General features: G+C 43.0%; 1 protein-coding gene across 4 annotated transcripts in view; it reads left to right on the top strand.

Moving 5' to 3' along the window:
- Positions 1-13,431, top strand: part of SH3GLB1 (SH3 domain containing GRB2 like, endophilin B1) — a 39,634-nt gene that overhangs the window by 23,644 nt on the left and 2,559 nt on the right. Inside the window, exons 5-10 of one of the 4 annotated variants that reach the window (XM_075615612.1) lie at positions 2-94; positions 2,926-2,967; positions 4,662-4,685; positions 8,306-8,395; positions 9,533-9,633; positions 11,772-11,997. In XM_075615612.1, coding sequence (XP_075471727.1) covers positions 2-94; positions 2,926-2,967; positions 4,662-4,685; positions 8,306-8,395; positions 9,533-9,633; positions 11,772-11,997 — 576 coding nt within the window. Of the gene's footprint in view, position 1; positions 95-2,925; positions 3,016-4,661; positions 4,686-8,305; positions 8,396-9,532; positions 9,634-11,771; positions 11,998-13,431 lie in introns of all 4 variants that reach the window. The other 3 variants (XM_075615610.1, XM_075615611.1, XM_075615614.1) reach the window with 3 other exon arrangements.

Below are 13,431 nucleotides of genomic sequence, written 5' to 3'. Positions count from 1 at the left end.
GAAAGAACGGAAACTTTTGCAGAATAAAAGGCTGGATTTGGATGCAGCAAAGACGCGAGTGAAGAAAGCCCGAGTTACAGAAGCCAGAGGCGCAGTAAGTAAAATGGTTTGACAAATGAGTGGAAAAAATGTCACTCATCTCTGTGGTTAAGTATACAGAAGAGCTGACCTGACATTTACTTCTTTTGTGGCAAACAAATGGAACGTCCTGGATTACAGTGTTCAGACTGGGCTTTCAGTTGTGAAAAAAGCCTATTCTGAGTCCTAATGAGGGGCCTTGGGTAGTGTGGGGAAATGGTAAGGAAGGTTTCCACAGAGCACTAGAGAGCACGTTTAGAGCACGTTTAGTTAAAGATGGTTTTCGGTGAGGTTTAGGTGAATTTGAACAAACAGCGGTAGTTTATTTAAAAGGGGATGTTCTGCTGCTTCCCCTCCCTGTTTGTTTTGGTTGGGAGGGGGATTGATTGTCGGATCCAAATGATTTGAGATGTATTGCATTCATCTCTGCACAGTGCATGTGCAGGTCTCCATGCAAATGGTTGTTTGAAAGCCGCAATCCCATCTAAGAATGTTTTATTTGTTATTTTTACACTTGAACTTTGAGTGGATCGCCAGTGATATTTATAGGGTTTATTTTTGACGCGCACACACCTAGAAATATATATTGCTGGGCTATAAAACTAGTCGCTGGGGTCACCCATAGAAATTCCTAATATCGCGGCGTTTTGGTTGGCTGCCGTAGCGAGCCATGATCCCAATGGCCATTTTTGTTTCCCCGATTTTTCCCAAGCATCACGCGACCGTATTGCTCATGGGAAGCGGGGATGCCTGGATGTTGGGGACCACTGATGTGCTCTGAGGTTCAGGTATGAGATATATCTATATCTCTGTTTTGCAGGGATTGCTCCTTTTTTGAAAAGTTAATTTAAAGTTGATATAGTAACAGAACATTCAAGTATTCACACTGATTACATGACTTTGATTTAAGTTTGCGTATGTTGGGCTGCTTTTAGGCATGTTTCACACCATACAAACGCTCGTGTTCTCACTAAATTCCTTTACAACATACCACCAAAACCTGATCTGGCTGAAACGCGTCCCCAGGGCGCTCCCACATGCTGCGAACTCCAGCTGCATAACTTTCTTTAAAGTCTCAATTTGACTTGCATTTATTTGTTTGCGTATTCTCATTTACTTGTAGAATGATGAAGGATGCCGGTCTAAATGCTAAGCTAAATGTGAAACGCGTGTGTGTGACACCGTTGTTATAATCGGTGAGAAGAACCTTCTTTTTTATGATGCTAGATTGAGACTATCCCATTAAATTGAGCTATAAAAATAAAGCATGCCATTAAAACCGTTTAATGGGATAAGTGATGTCATGAAAATCTTTCTTCTATATTGAGAACTGAATGTATACACCGTGCAGGAGGTCCAGGAATTAAAGCTGCTCATCGCCTTATTTAGTATTTTCTTTCACTTGAAGAGCTCTTCCTGCTCTTTAAGTTGCGCTTATAGTGACAGCAACGCCACGTCAAAACAAATGCATTGCCGCCGTCGCGTGCGCTTATAGTAAGCGCGACGGAGTGATCGCTGGAAGTCATCTCAATGTCATTTTTCCAGCGACCGTAGCCTGACGTCGCCGGCACTATATAAGTGCCTATATACAGGCATACCCCACTTTAAGTACACTCACTTTAAGTACACTCGCGAGTAAGTACATATCGCCCTATAGGCAAACGGCAGCTCGCGCATGCGCCTGTCATCACGTCCTGAACAGCAATACCGGCTCCCTACATGTACCGAAGCTGTGGGCAAGCGGGGAGACTATAGAGCCTGTTACACATGCGTTATTTACATCAGTTATGCACGTATATGATGGTTGCAGTACCGTACATGCATCGATAAGTGGGAAAAGTTAGTGCTTCACTTTAAGTACATTTTCGCTTTACATACATGCTCCGGTCCCATTGCGTACGTTAATGCGGGGTATGCCTGTAAGTATATATACTTGCCTTACAAGTATTTCAAATATATCATGTCCGGGAGGTCGCGGGGTATGGGAACCTGTGACACTAGAGATTAAGGCGATCATGATTTACATCACACTTGTTTTTTTTTTTTTTTTTTTTTTTTTTAAAGGTGCAAGTTACTAACGTTATGAGAAGTATGTATGTGTGTGTATATGTGTGTATATATCTATCTCCTATCTCTCTATCGATATATCTCTCTCTATCGATGTATCTCTCTCTCTATCGACGTATCTCTCTCTATCTATATCCCTTGCTGCAGTGGAAGTGCTGTGTGCTGTGTGATAAAGGTGAAAGGCGGGGTTGCAGACCTGTCTAAGACATGCAGATGAGCATACAGTAATATTTCCATTTGATAGATGGATAGATCTATCTATGAGGGATTGCTGCTTTAAGGGGACAAGGACTTGTTGCCCTGCGTTGTCCCTGAAAGAGGCAATCCAAGCTGTTTTTCTTTACAAGATAAAAGCAGGGGGTCTCCGGAGCTGAACTCCATTCATTTCCGTTTCAGGGACCCCCTGCTTTCGGAGGTACTTGCTCCATAGTGGGTGCCGATAGCCACTCTAGGGCTCCCTATATGGCTGCTTTTCAGGCTTCTAAATTCTGCTGGCCAATAGGAAGCTGTGAAGTCACCCAGTGAGGCTTCCTATTGGCCCATGTGACATGGGGCTTTAAACTGCAGGAGATGCTGGCACCCCCTTCGGAGGCAAATTTCTCTGAAAGCAGAGGGTCCCCAGAGCTGAAATTAACGGGGTTCAGATCGGGAGACCCCCTGCTTCAAAACGGTATCATAAAATAAATAAACAGAAAATGAATAAATGACGCGTACTGTACGAGGTGCAGTGACGGTTTCATGTGATTGTTCACAAATAATTTTTGTCTTTGTGCATTTAAGCAACTAAACGCATCTCGGCCTGAAGGAGAGAGCAGCGTTATGGTAAATGTGTCTCACATGCTCCGCGGGCTGCATGTAAAATGGCTGAAGGTGTGTTGGCTGCGTTGTGATTTGTTCATTTTATCTAAGGTGCTTTCTCTTGCATTGTGATATTAACCCTTTGTCATTCTCCGCTACAACTAGAGAACTTACCGAACATGTGTACAACTATTTACAGGCTTGTTTCATTACTGGCACGGGCCTGTTGCAATTCTACTTTATTAAACTGTGTAGCCCTCATACCAATAAGTATGTTCCTTATTAAGGAGCGGCCCAGTGAGTAACGACACTGACTCTGGCACTGAGTTTGAAGCAGGGGAACCTGGTTCAGTTCCAAGTGTCGGCTCCTTGTGACCTTGAGCAAGTCACTTTTTTTCCCTGTGCCTCGGGCACCAAAAACAGATTGTAAGCTCCACTGGGCAGGAACCTGTGCCTGCAAAATGTCTTTTTAAAGCGCTACGTAAAACTAGCAGCGCTATACACGAAAAAACCATTATTAATTGACTAGTTTTTCATGCTACACTGCAAGAGAATGCATATATCTGTCATTAGATGCATATATCATAGAATCTGTATGTAGGACATGATACAGTGGCTTGTTGGTGATGTAATTATTTCAGTGCTTGGCGGTTGCCTTTGCTTTGCAGGACCTCCCTGTGTTCCTGCCATCTTCCTAAATATAACTCACTGCTTTTATTCACCTCCCCAACCACAGCATGATGTAAACTGATCCCTTATCTGTCCTAATAGGATCTGCATGGTTTCCTTTAGATTAAAGCTGCTGGAATCCATTCCTTGCTGCACTCAGATCATTTGCTGTCACTTGCATTGCACTTCTTACTGACAGCAGTGCCCTTGGTTTGGAGAGAAGTGGGGCATGTATGGTGCTCCAGAGGGAGCTGGGGAAACGGATGAATATTTCATCCAAGTATGTGCCAACAGATCAGTTGTGATGGCCATCAAATGATTCCCATACGTTTTACCTGAAGTTACCTCTACTTTGATTGCACTACTGCTTCAAACTGTTGAAGGGGTATTGTGCTAAACATCACCCTCTGACTGCTACCTACAACGGCTTCCACTACACCTGTTACAGTGCAGCAGCATGTACGTGTCACTTCATTATCACACGTGAAATACAGATTGTATATGCACAATATAGTTAATTTATTCATATATATATATTCTATAGCGTGTTACTCCCTGTTTTCAACTATGCATTAGGTCAGAATATTATAGTTGGGGTGATGGGCCATTTGTACACAAATAACGCAGCTTGTGATAACACAATTTATACAGTGAGCTTGATCTTTCACTGAAGTAAACCAGCATCACAAAGTAACTGTTCCCACATCACTACAGACGAGAGTGAAATTGTGGAATAGGTATAAGTGGTGGTGCTGTAATTGTAAGGGACTGTTCATGGATCCCATGGTGATTACTTGCTCAGTTACAACTGTGCTGGGGAAAACGCACACACTTACACACTTTTGACGTGTTTGAGCACCCTTTTTGCTTGGTCCATGCCCCCCGCTGCCACTTCCATGTGGTGTATATTGTTACAATGTTTTGGAAATATAGCAGCCAGGAAAGTGGTGTCGGGGACAAGTTGCTGTAGGGTAGAAATCCATATACTTGACTACATTTTGCCTGTTATGCTATATTTTATTGTCTATACTTTATTTAATGCTAATCAGATGTGGACTGAAGAAGTCACAAAAGTGAGTATGTATGTGAGTATAAATGTAAGAATGCTTTCTTATTCTATAATGAAAAGGTGCATGGGTCATATTAGGCTTGTTTTAAACGTGTTCATTAGCCTTAGGCCAAGTCCCTGCTGGTGCTGAGCGCGCTCATGCTTGGAGAGCGCTCTAAGCATGAGCGCCGGGTGTCCTCCGATTTACGCAAGTGCGGGGAGGGGCGGCATTGCGGGCCAGCTGAGCGCTCGGGGAAGGAATATATATATTTTTTCTTTTGGTAAGCGCCGATTGCGGGTGAGCGTGTGTGCCTGCGCATGAGAGCTGCGCCCCTGCGTGGGCAGGGACGTGCATATATCTATATATGTAAGTCCGCGCCGCCTACTCAGCGCTAGCGGGGACGTAGCCTTAAGGTAACCATATAAAGGAGTGAAGAGTGAAGAGTGAAATGATGAAATGATCAGTGCAGTGAACACAAGTCTGTTTACAACACCCGTTAACACCTTCCTTTCCAAAAAGGGCCTGGAACACAAGGTGACTGGATTGCTAAAACAGAATTTGGTGAGCTCAAGCCTGCCAATAGAACAATCTATTGGTAACTGTCTGATTTTTTTTAAATATCTAGGAGAAATTGACCATACATTTTAGGAAGACAAATGCAAAAACCATGGGGGCTTTCGGATGATATGGCCCCAGCGAGCGGTATATTCGACTTAGCTGAATGACACCAAGACTTTTTTGCTTAAAAATAAAATCTAAAGTAATGTGGTTACATATTTCTAATTATCGTGTGGCCTGAGCACAGGGGAACATGTGACCGTGTCCAAAGGGTTAATAGATGACATTACAAATGCTGCAATCTACTTCATAGTGTAATGTAAAACGAATGCAAAATAACGTTCCCTTGGCAAAATAGAAAAATGTAAGTACATAAGTTACTAGTGAAAAGTAAGGATCTATATACACTTCCCTTGTTAATATTGGACACACATACTTACCACCTCGAACCACATAGAAGTGTGTTTTTATACCTCTTGGCTAACTGTAGCCAGCAGGAAGCCCAAACATGAGCGGAGGAGCCAAATACCTCCTGGAAAATAGTAATCGCACCCCATGTGTTGGTAACACACGGTATTTGTTAATGCCTTAGGAGCGCTATTAGGGAGGAGGAGGTAACATAAGGTGTTTAACACCGTAAGTTCCAAATAGGGTGCAATGGATTGGTATTGGCACATTCTGCTGTTTAAGTTTAATACATTGAATTTGTAAAATGAAACGGTTTGCTCATTAATGTTGGATCAATTGGGTATAATGGAGATTCATATCTTATGCACTATAGACAAAATAATCGATGTGACCTGGTTTCCGATGCTCGGTAATGCATTTAGAACGTAAGATTTTGCGTGACTTATTTATTTTATTTTTTTAATTGTTTTGTACAGATCCGTTCTGTTTTTAATATGCCTTTTACCAAAAAATATTGGAATTTACTATTGCTGATGAATTGGTGATCTAACAACATAACACATAATTCAACATAAGATTGCTATGCCGCTTACCATGAAAGAACGCATTCACATCCATTTCTTGCAGCTCATCATTTTGATGACCTATGTCGTCTCTTCACTGATTGCACTTACAATTAGTACAAAAGCTTTTGTACTAATTGTATCTCTTGTGACTAGAGTAACTGGCCTCCGTGCCAGCTATGTTTAGTGGTTTCAATAAAATCGAGCTTGTTATAAATGGAATAATCTTGTGAGATAATCTTCTCAAAGACCTGTTTGTGCTAATCGGTGCATAAACAGAGTGCTGGCAGGCACCGGTTGTCTGCCTATATGGGTGTTCCCTGGTTCCACCGCCGTCACCTGCTCAGTGAATTGTCTATAGTGAGAAATAAAAGCAGCATTTAGACTTTAGAGATGGTTTGATGTAGTTCACAAGCTTATTAGGCAGGTCACAGACTAACATATTGCCTGACAAATGTGACCCCCCCCCCCCCCCCCTCAAATCGGCTTCATTCCCATATAAAAGGGTATTTATTTATGGACCTGTTTCAGGCATTTAGTGCAACTCTGTTACTAGAAATTAAGGGCGAGGGAAGCATTTAAGGGTTTAGCAATCATTTGTGTAAACCGCTGCAGGTGACATGCTTGCTTTTGCCAAATACATTTTTCATTCACTTGTATGGGCTTTCTGCGTGACAGATTCTATTGCAAGAAAGGAAAATGTCATTCTTTTTAACCCTGGGGTGGCCAGCTCCAGTCAAGGGCTCAAACAGGTCCAGGTTTTCTGGAGATCCCTGCTTCAGCACAGGTGAGGCAGTCGAATGAGTCACCTGTGCTGAAGCAGGGATATCCTGACAACCTAACCTGTTGGTAGCCATAGAGGACTAGAGTTGGCCCCCTTGATTTAACCCTTTGGGTGCCCCATAACATGGCTATCACATCATGAAGTTTGGCACTCCAGGGGCCCATGATATAACCACTATGCTTTTTGGGTGTATTCATGGGGAGATTGCGTTCTGTGCTCCTGCGGAGAGCTGACTGCAAACTGGCCAGCTATGGAATAGGACTCCCTCTGTTCCAACATCAGTGACTCTGCAGTCTGCTGGACGCAGTGTCAGAGTAGCTATCCTGCTTGGCTACATTCTTAGACAGTGTTTTCCTATCCCACTGGGAAGTCAATGTGACCGCCAACTCACGCAGGTACTGTGGCCAATCAGAAGCTGCAATGTCATTGGCGATGTGGACTTCTCCATGAGGAGGAGGAGGAGCGGCACCTAAACAGATCATTATTTTAGGACGGAAAATAGTGCGGGTCGGCTCTGTACCCCTGTACTCCTGTTCCAACTCAGTAACACAAGTCACCAATTTAACCTTTTGGCTGCTTTAATAGCCGAAGTGTTTGGAACAGTTGCATAATTTTAGGCTTCAGCAGACTTGTGTCTGGGCATATTATTGATTACTTTTGCTAGACTTTAGATGAAAGTGCCAATCGGTAACCTGAGATTTAAGCTATGAATGTCTTGCCTTCTTTATATCAATGTAATCAGAATCCCATGCTACATGTTGCATTATATTCACCTGATATATGCATGCAATTTCAGGGTGGGTTTTGTGTCTATGAAGTATTCATCACAGCAATATGCTGATTGCAATTAACACAAGCAAAAGTGTCATGGTGTAAAAGCTGAATTGTGCTGCTTTAAAATGTAACCTAAGTTCACAGTATGGAAAAATAATGTAGGTACAAGATCGTGTGTGTGTGTGTGTGTGTGTGTGTGTGTGTGTGTGTGTGTGTGTGTGTGTGTGTGTGTGTGTGTGTGTGTGTGTGTGTGTGTGTGTGTGTGTGTGTGTGTGTGTGTGTGTGTGTGTGTGTGTGTGTGTGTGTGTGTGTGTGTGTGTGTGTGTGTGTGTGTGTGTGTGTGTGTGTGTGTGTGTGTGTGTGTGTGTGTGTGTGTGTGTTTTGCACCTGATCCAGCAAATCATTGTTGGCGGAACGAAAACACTGTTCAGTGCTTTTTTTGTACAGACATACTATTGAAGCGAATCGCATGACGGTAGAACGCTAGAGCAGTTTTTAAAACGTGTCTTTGGGAAGGTACTTATTGCCGCATGTTTGTAACTGCATTTTTCTTAAAGTCTGAACAGGAACTCCGAATAACGCAAAGTGAATTTGACCGCCAGGCAGAGATTACGAGACTTCTGCTCGAAGGGATCAGTAGTACCCATGTGAGTATTTTCGAAGTCTCATTTTCACGCTCACAAAGTTGTGACTGCTTTAATGGTGCAAATATAAATGTTCTTGTTGTCTTTGGTGGGACTGTGTAATGTCAGTGTGATGTGTATTGCTCAATGATTTGCTGCCGTTCGATGCATAGGAATAAACATGTCCTAAAGTAAGAAGTACTCTGAGAAATAGAAATAAAAGGCAATAGAAAGGTATTTAGCCTAAAATAAACATTACCATTGGATGGTAATTGTATTAGATGGGAAGTGTATTTTGTACTAAATGAACAAGAACATGTTGATAGTTTAGTGATGTTCGGTGAGCGTGCAGAAAGCTGCATTTCCATAGAATTGTACGTTGTTCTTTTATTTTTTTGTATGGGCCAGGTGGTCCTCCTTGGCTTAACTGTGAGGACCCCTGGTTTCTGAGCGACTTATTGGTGTTACTGTGTTCATGCAGAGGATTTAAATGACCATCCAATACGAAACTAGTAGACGGAGTTGAGGCTTCCTATTGGCTGCAATACCGGCGAGATGTGATTCCATTTTGATTTCCTGCAAGGGAGCGAGAGCACCAGTAACTCTGCCAATAATTCTATCCGGAAACCACAGGCTTCTCCGGGCAGAGAATAGCTCGGTTCCCATCTGGTAGTAGGGGCAAAACTGCAGGCATGAATGCTGCTTTAACAGTATTAAAAAAAAATTGTTCTCTACTTGGGAAGTTAACAATATTTCCACAAAGCAGAAAATGCGCACAATTTGGAGTGAACTTCTAGTAGCTGTATTGGTTCTGGGGAAATGTAGATTCATTGTACGTAGCGATATCTTTCAGGAAACAGATTAAATTATAGTATGCAGAGGTTTTTGAAATCCGCACAGGTTACTTCCCCAAGTGTTTGTAACCAGTGGGGTTTCAAAAGCTCTGCACCCCATTTCAGCTATGAAGGTATTACAACCTGTATTAAGCTATCATTTTGTTTTATAATCGGGAAGCTATAATCTGCAAATGTAAGGCAACATTTAACATGGTATAGCTACATTTTGCATGGATGTATGTGACATGCAGTATGTACACCATGCACACACCGTTATACATGCCATGTCACCGTATGAATTCATGCATCTCTTGCTCCATCATAGGCACATCACCTCCGCTGTCTGAATGACTTTGTGGAAGCCCAAATGACATATTTTGCACAGTGTTATCAGTACATGCTGGACCTTCAGAAGCAACTTGGCAGGTAAAATATAACAGATTGAAAACCAGTGATTATTCTGCTTTTTTGTGCTTTTTTATAAAAAGTCCATATCACACAACAAAAATATGAACTCATTTAAGCGGTGGGAGAAGGACCTGGGCCATGATAATCAACAAAACTGGCAACATGTCTGGTTAGCGAGTGCTAAAAGCTCAATTGCAGTACTTGCAAGATCTTTAGGTATTGTGTGTGTCTTGATTATATATAAACGCGCCACAGCTGTAATACACATGACGTAATAATATAACGCACACTGGGAATAAGTGCTACAGACCTAAAAGTAAAATTTAAGGAAAGGAGTCCCTGCCCCGACGAGCTTACAATCAAGGTGGCATTATACCTGGTTTTGGTACATGCTATGAACAAAGCATGTTCTGCAAGATAAATGAAGAAACAAACAATTGTCCAATGTGCAGTATGTCTTGCACAGTGGGAAAGCTGAACACTACAAATGCCTACTTACAATTAGTAGGAGAATAATATGCAATGGATTTTTGCTCTGGACCGGTCTCCGGCTCGATCCTAAAATCCCAAAGGTCTCCAATCGAGTGAAGGTGATACCCACAGACACAAAGCGTACATAGCGTGGTACCGTCAAATGTATTAACAGCGCAAGATCATAGAAAACTCAAACAATGTGCTTGGTCTTTAAGTGTACTTAAAAGAATTGCCATTTGCTGCATGAGTTGTGGGGCTCAATGTTCTGCAGCTGGGGTCGGCGTCCCTCTCCTCGCAGCCGCCACTTGACTCCCTCCACCGATGACGTCACTGCAGGTGTGCTGGCTCCTCAGCAGTTTAGGCTCAACCCTACTCGTTTCGTGACCAAGGCTTGGCACTTCCTCAGGGGTAATGGAGCCATATTGTCTTGTCTGGCTATTTCTAGCCCAAAAGCGATTTTAAAATCGCCTATGTTCAATTGGAACGCAGGAGTTGGAGGACAATTATCCTCAATCACGGTGCAATTCCCACCGTGAGTCATTGCATCCTAAAAGTAAAACATCATAAACATATCAGTCAGTATACAAGTTTATATAAAAAATATTAAAATGCATAAAATGATTTTAAATAAGCTTGGACTCAGCACATTGTATGTGTTTTCTATGACCGTACGCTGTTAATACAGTAAAATGTACCACGCTATGTACGGTCTGTCTGTGGGTATCACCTTCACTCGATTGGAGACCTTTGGGATTTTAGGATCCAGCCGAGACGGGTCCAGAGCAAAAATCCATTGCATATTATTCTCCTACTAATTGTAAGTAGGCATTTGTAGTGTTCAGCTTTCCCACTGTGCATGACATACTGCACAATGGGCAATGGTTTGTTTCTTCATTTACCTTGCAGAACCACCAGCTATTTGAAGCAACTGTTGTAAGTTTCAACAAAGTATCTTGATTGGGACTGGTTTTTGGATTACCACTGGGACTGGTTTTCAGTCCGTTTTGTGCCAGGGACTTTGGTTTGTCTGATCCTTATTTTGCTCTTTTCTGCAAACCTCCCCCAAACGCGTAGAATCTGGGTTTGATTAAACGTATTTTGGTGGCTGCAACATGTGGAAATTGGGAAATTCCCCTCTACCTTATCTGCAACTTGAAAATAAAATTGAGGAGATCCTTTTACTTGACACTGAATTACTGTTTTTAAAGAGCTCTCTTAAATGTTTTAATCTTCTGAAGTGATAGATTTCTTTATAGTCTTAATAGACCAAAAGCTTAGAAATGACTGGTCTCCTTAAATCTGAGGATTGAAACAAACCATGGTCCGTTTTCAATTATTAATTGGATATATTTTTTTCCAGTTTCCAAACCTTTTCTAACGCTTTAGTATAAATCAGTACACCTACTTCTGGGAACTAAACACCAAAGTCTTTGTACTTCAATGTTTTTGTAGTATAGGCAATAAATATTTATCCCAGCAAATGTTAATACCATTTATTGATGGATACATGGGTACACCATAAACAACACTGCAGGGAGTGAATGGTATGTTAAACTTGGTTTTGGAAAGACCCGTGCTTCATAATCGTTAACCTTTGTCCAAAGGCTTCTGATAAAAGAGAAATGGCATTAAACTTAATACCTCTGATGTTGGTCTCCCCTCCCCCTTAATGTTTCTAACAGCTTTCCATCGACGTTTGTATCCAACAATAATCAGTCTTCCTTAACATCCATGCAAAGTGCTTCTCTTCCTTCAAACTCTGCGTCCGCTCCATTACCTGCTGCAAGTCATTCTGTGGTTACTTCAGGCTTCACTGAATTGAAAGCATCGAATGGCAGCAGAAAGGCCCGAGTTCTGTATGATTACGATGCTGCGAACAGCAGTGAGTTATCACTTCTTGCAGATGAGGTAAGAATTTCTATTAAGAGGTAACGAGTGATACGTCCGCGCTCATTATCATACATGATTTAGCTATTCAGTTATCATACTAGAGCAGGAGCGGCACACTCCGGTCCTCAAGGGCCACCAACAGGTCAGGTTTTCATTATATCACTGTTTCATCATGTCGTTAATTGAGTCACCTGTGCTGAAGCAGGGATATATATCCTGAATACCTGACCTGTTGATGGCCCCGAGGACTGGAGTTGGCCATGGCCACCTCTAGCCTAGGATATAGTTATTATAGCATTTTATCCAAAAGGAGAAAATGTAAATGTGTTTGCATGTGGCACTTTCATTAATATACGTGCGCACACTGATGGCGCTCCTGTTCTAGGCGCTCCTGTATCATCTGCCTTCCCGTCCTCATCAAGCATGTTAACAGGAACGGACAGAGGAAGGGCCTCGGTGCTGGGTTCATTTCAATGCATATGTTATCTCTGTTTTTGGTAGTTATAGTTACTGACTAAGGCTTTGGTCCCGCTGCGTCCGGCGGCGCGCGGCCGCGTGCGCGTTCCTCACCAGCAGAGGTATCCTTCTTGAGCCGGTCCCAGTCCCCCCGCGCTGCACGGCTCACAACGCGCTGTGACGCGTCAGCCGCCAGGGGATGCAAGAAAATTGTGATCCCGAGCGGTGACGCGTCACATGGTGCGCTGATGAGCCTATCAGCGGTGGGAGCTGTCAGAGAGCTTCCTCCACGTGTGTGTGTGTTTTGTGGGGTGGGGGAGTGAGCGGTAGCTGCTTACCTTCCAGCAGCTCCCTCCTGCAGACCGGGAGACCGAGCCCGTGGAGGGAGGGGGGGAGTAGCGGGTCCCTCCGCTCAAACCACAGCCCCCGCTCCCTGCAGATAGCGGTCTGTGCCTCTCAGCGCGCTGCCTGCATGCAGTGCGGACGCGCTGACTGAGGGAGCGGGGCCGTAGCCTTACATCCCAATGAATTTATTTCTAGTAGGTGGAGTGCATGCTGTGTGAGCTTCACTTATTTTATACCTCGTTGAGTTTGGGAATAGGGGATCTTTAGACACCAGGGAAGCACTAGGCAATGAATGAATGAACTGTAACAATATCTAGCTGGTAAGGTTATAGTAAAGACTAGTAAGCAAGGAGGGAACTGCAGGCACTCAAATGTAGAATAAATACAGTACTTGTCAACCGGTGCTCCGTAGCAGGAAGGGAATCCAAAATCCCCAAATAAGCAATGAAGGTAAGGAGAGAGACAGGGACCGTACACTGTGCATGTTAAGTCCGTGTGCCTGACACAGGCTATATATTACAGCTGAAACGGTGCTTTGTTTGCACAATACATTTTGCATTTTTAGTCTGTGTGCCTGTATCTCTCCTTACCTACAGTAGACTAGAGCTCGTTTTTCAATGTGGACGCTAGATATCTGCAACACCAACTACC

Source organism: Ascaphus truei, chromosome 10 (assembly GCF_040206685.1).
Source record: "Ascaphus truei isolate aAscTru1 chromosome 10, aAscTru1.hap1, whole genome shotgun sequence".
Classification (NCBI taxonomy): domain Eukaryota; kingdom Metazoa; phylum Chordata; class Amphibia; order Anura; family Ascaphidae; genus Ascaphus; species Ascaphus truei.
Note: the sequence above shows the minus strand (reverse complement) of the source record. Positions and strands in the feature narration are given on the sequence as shown.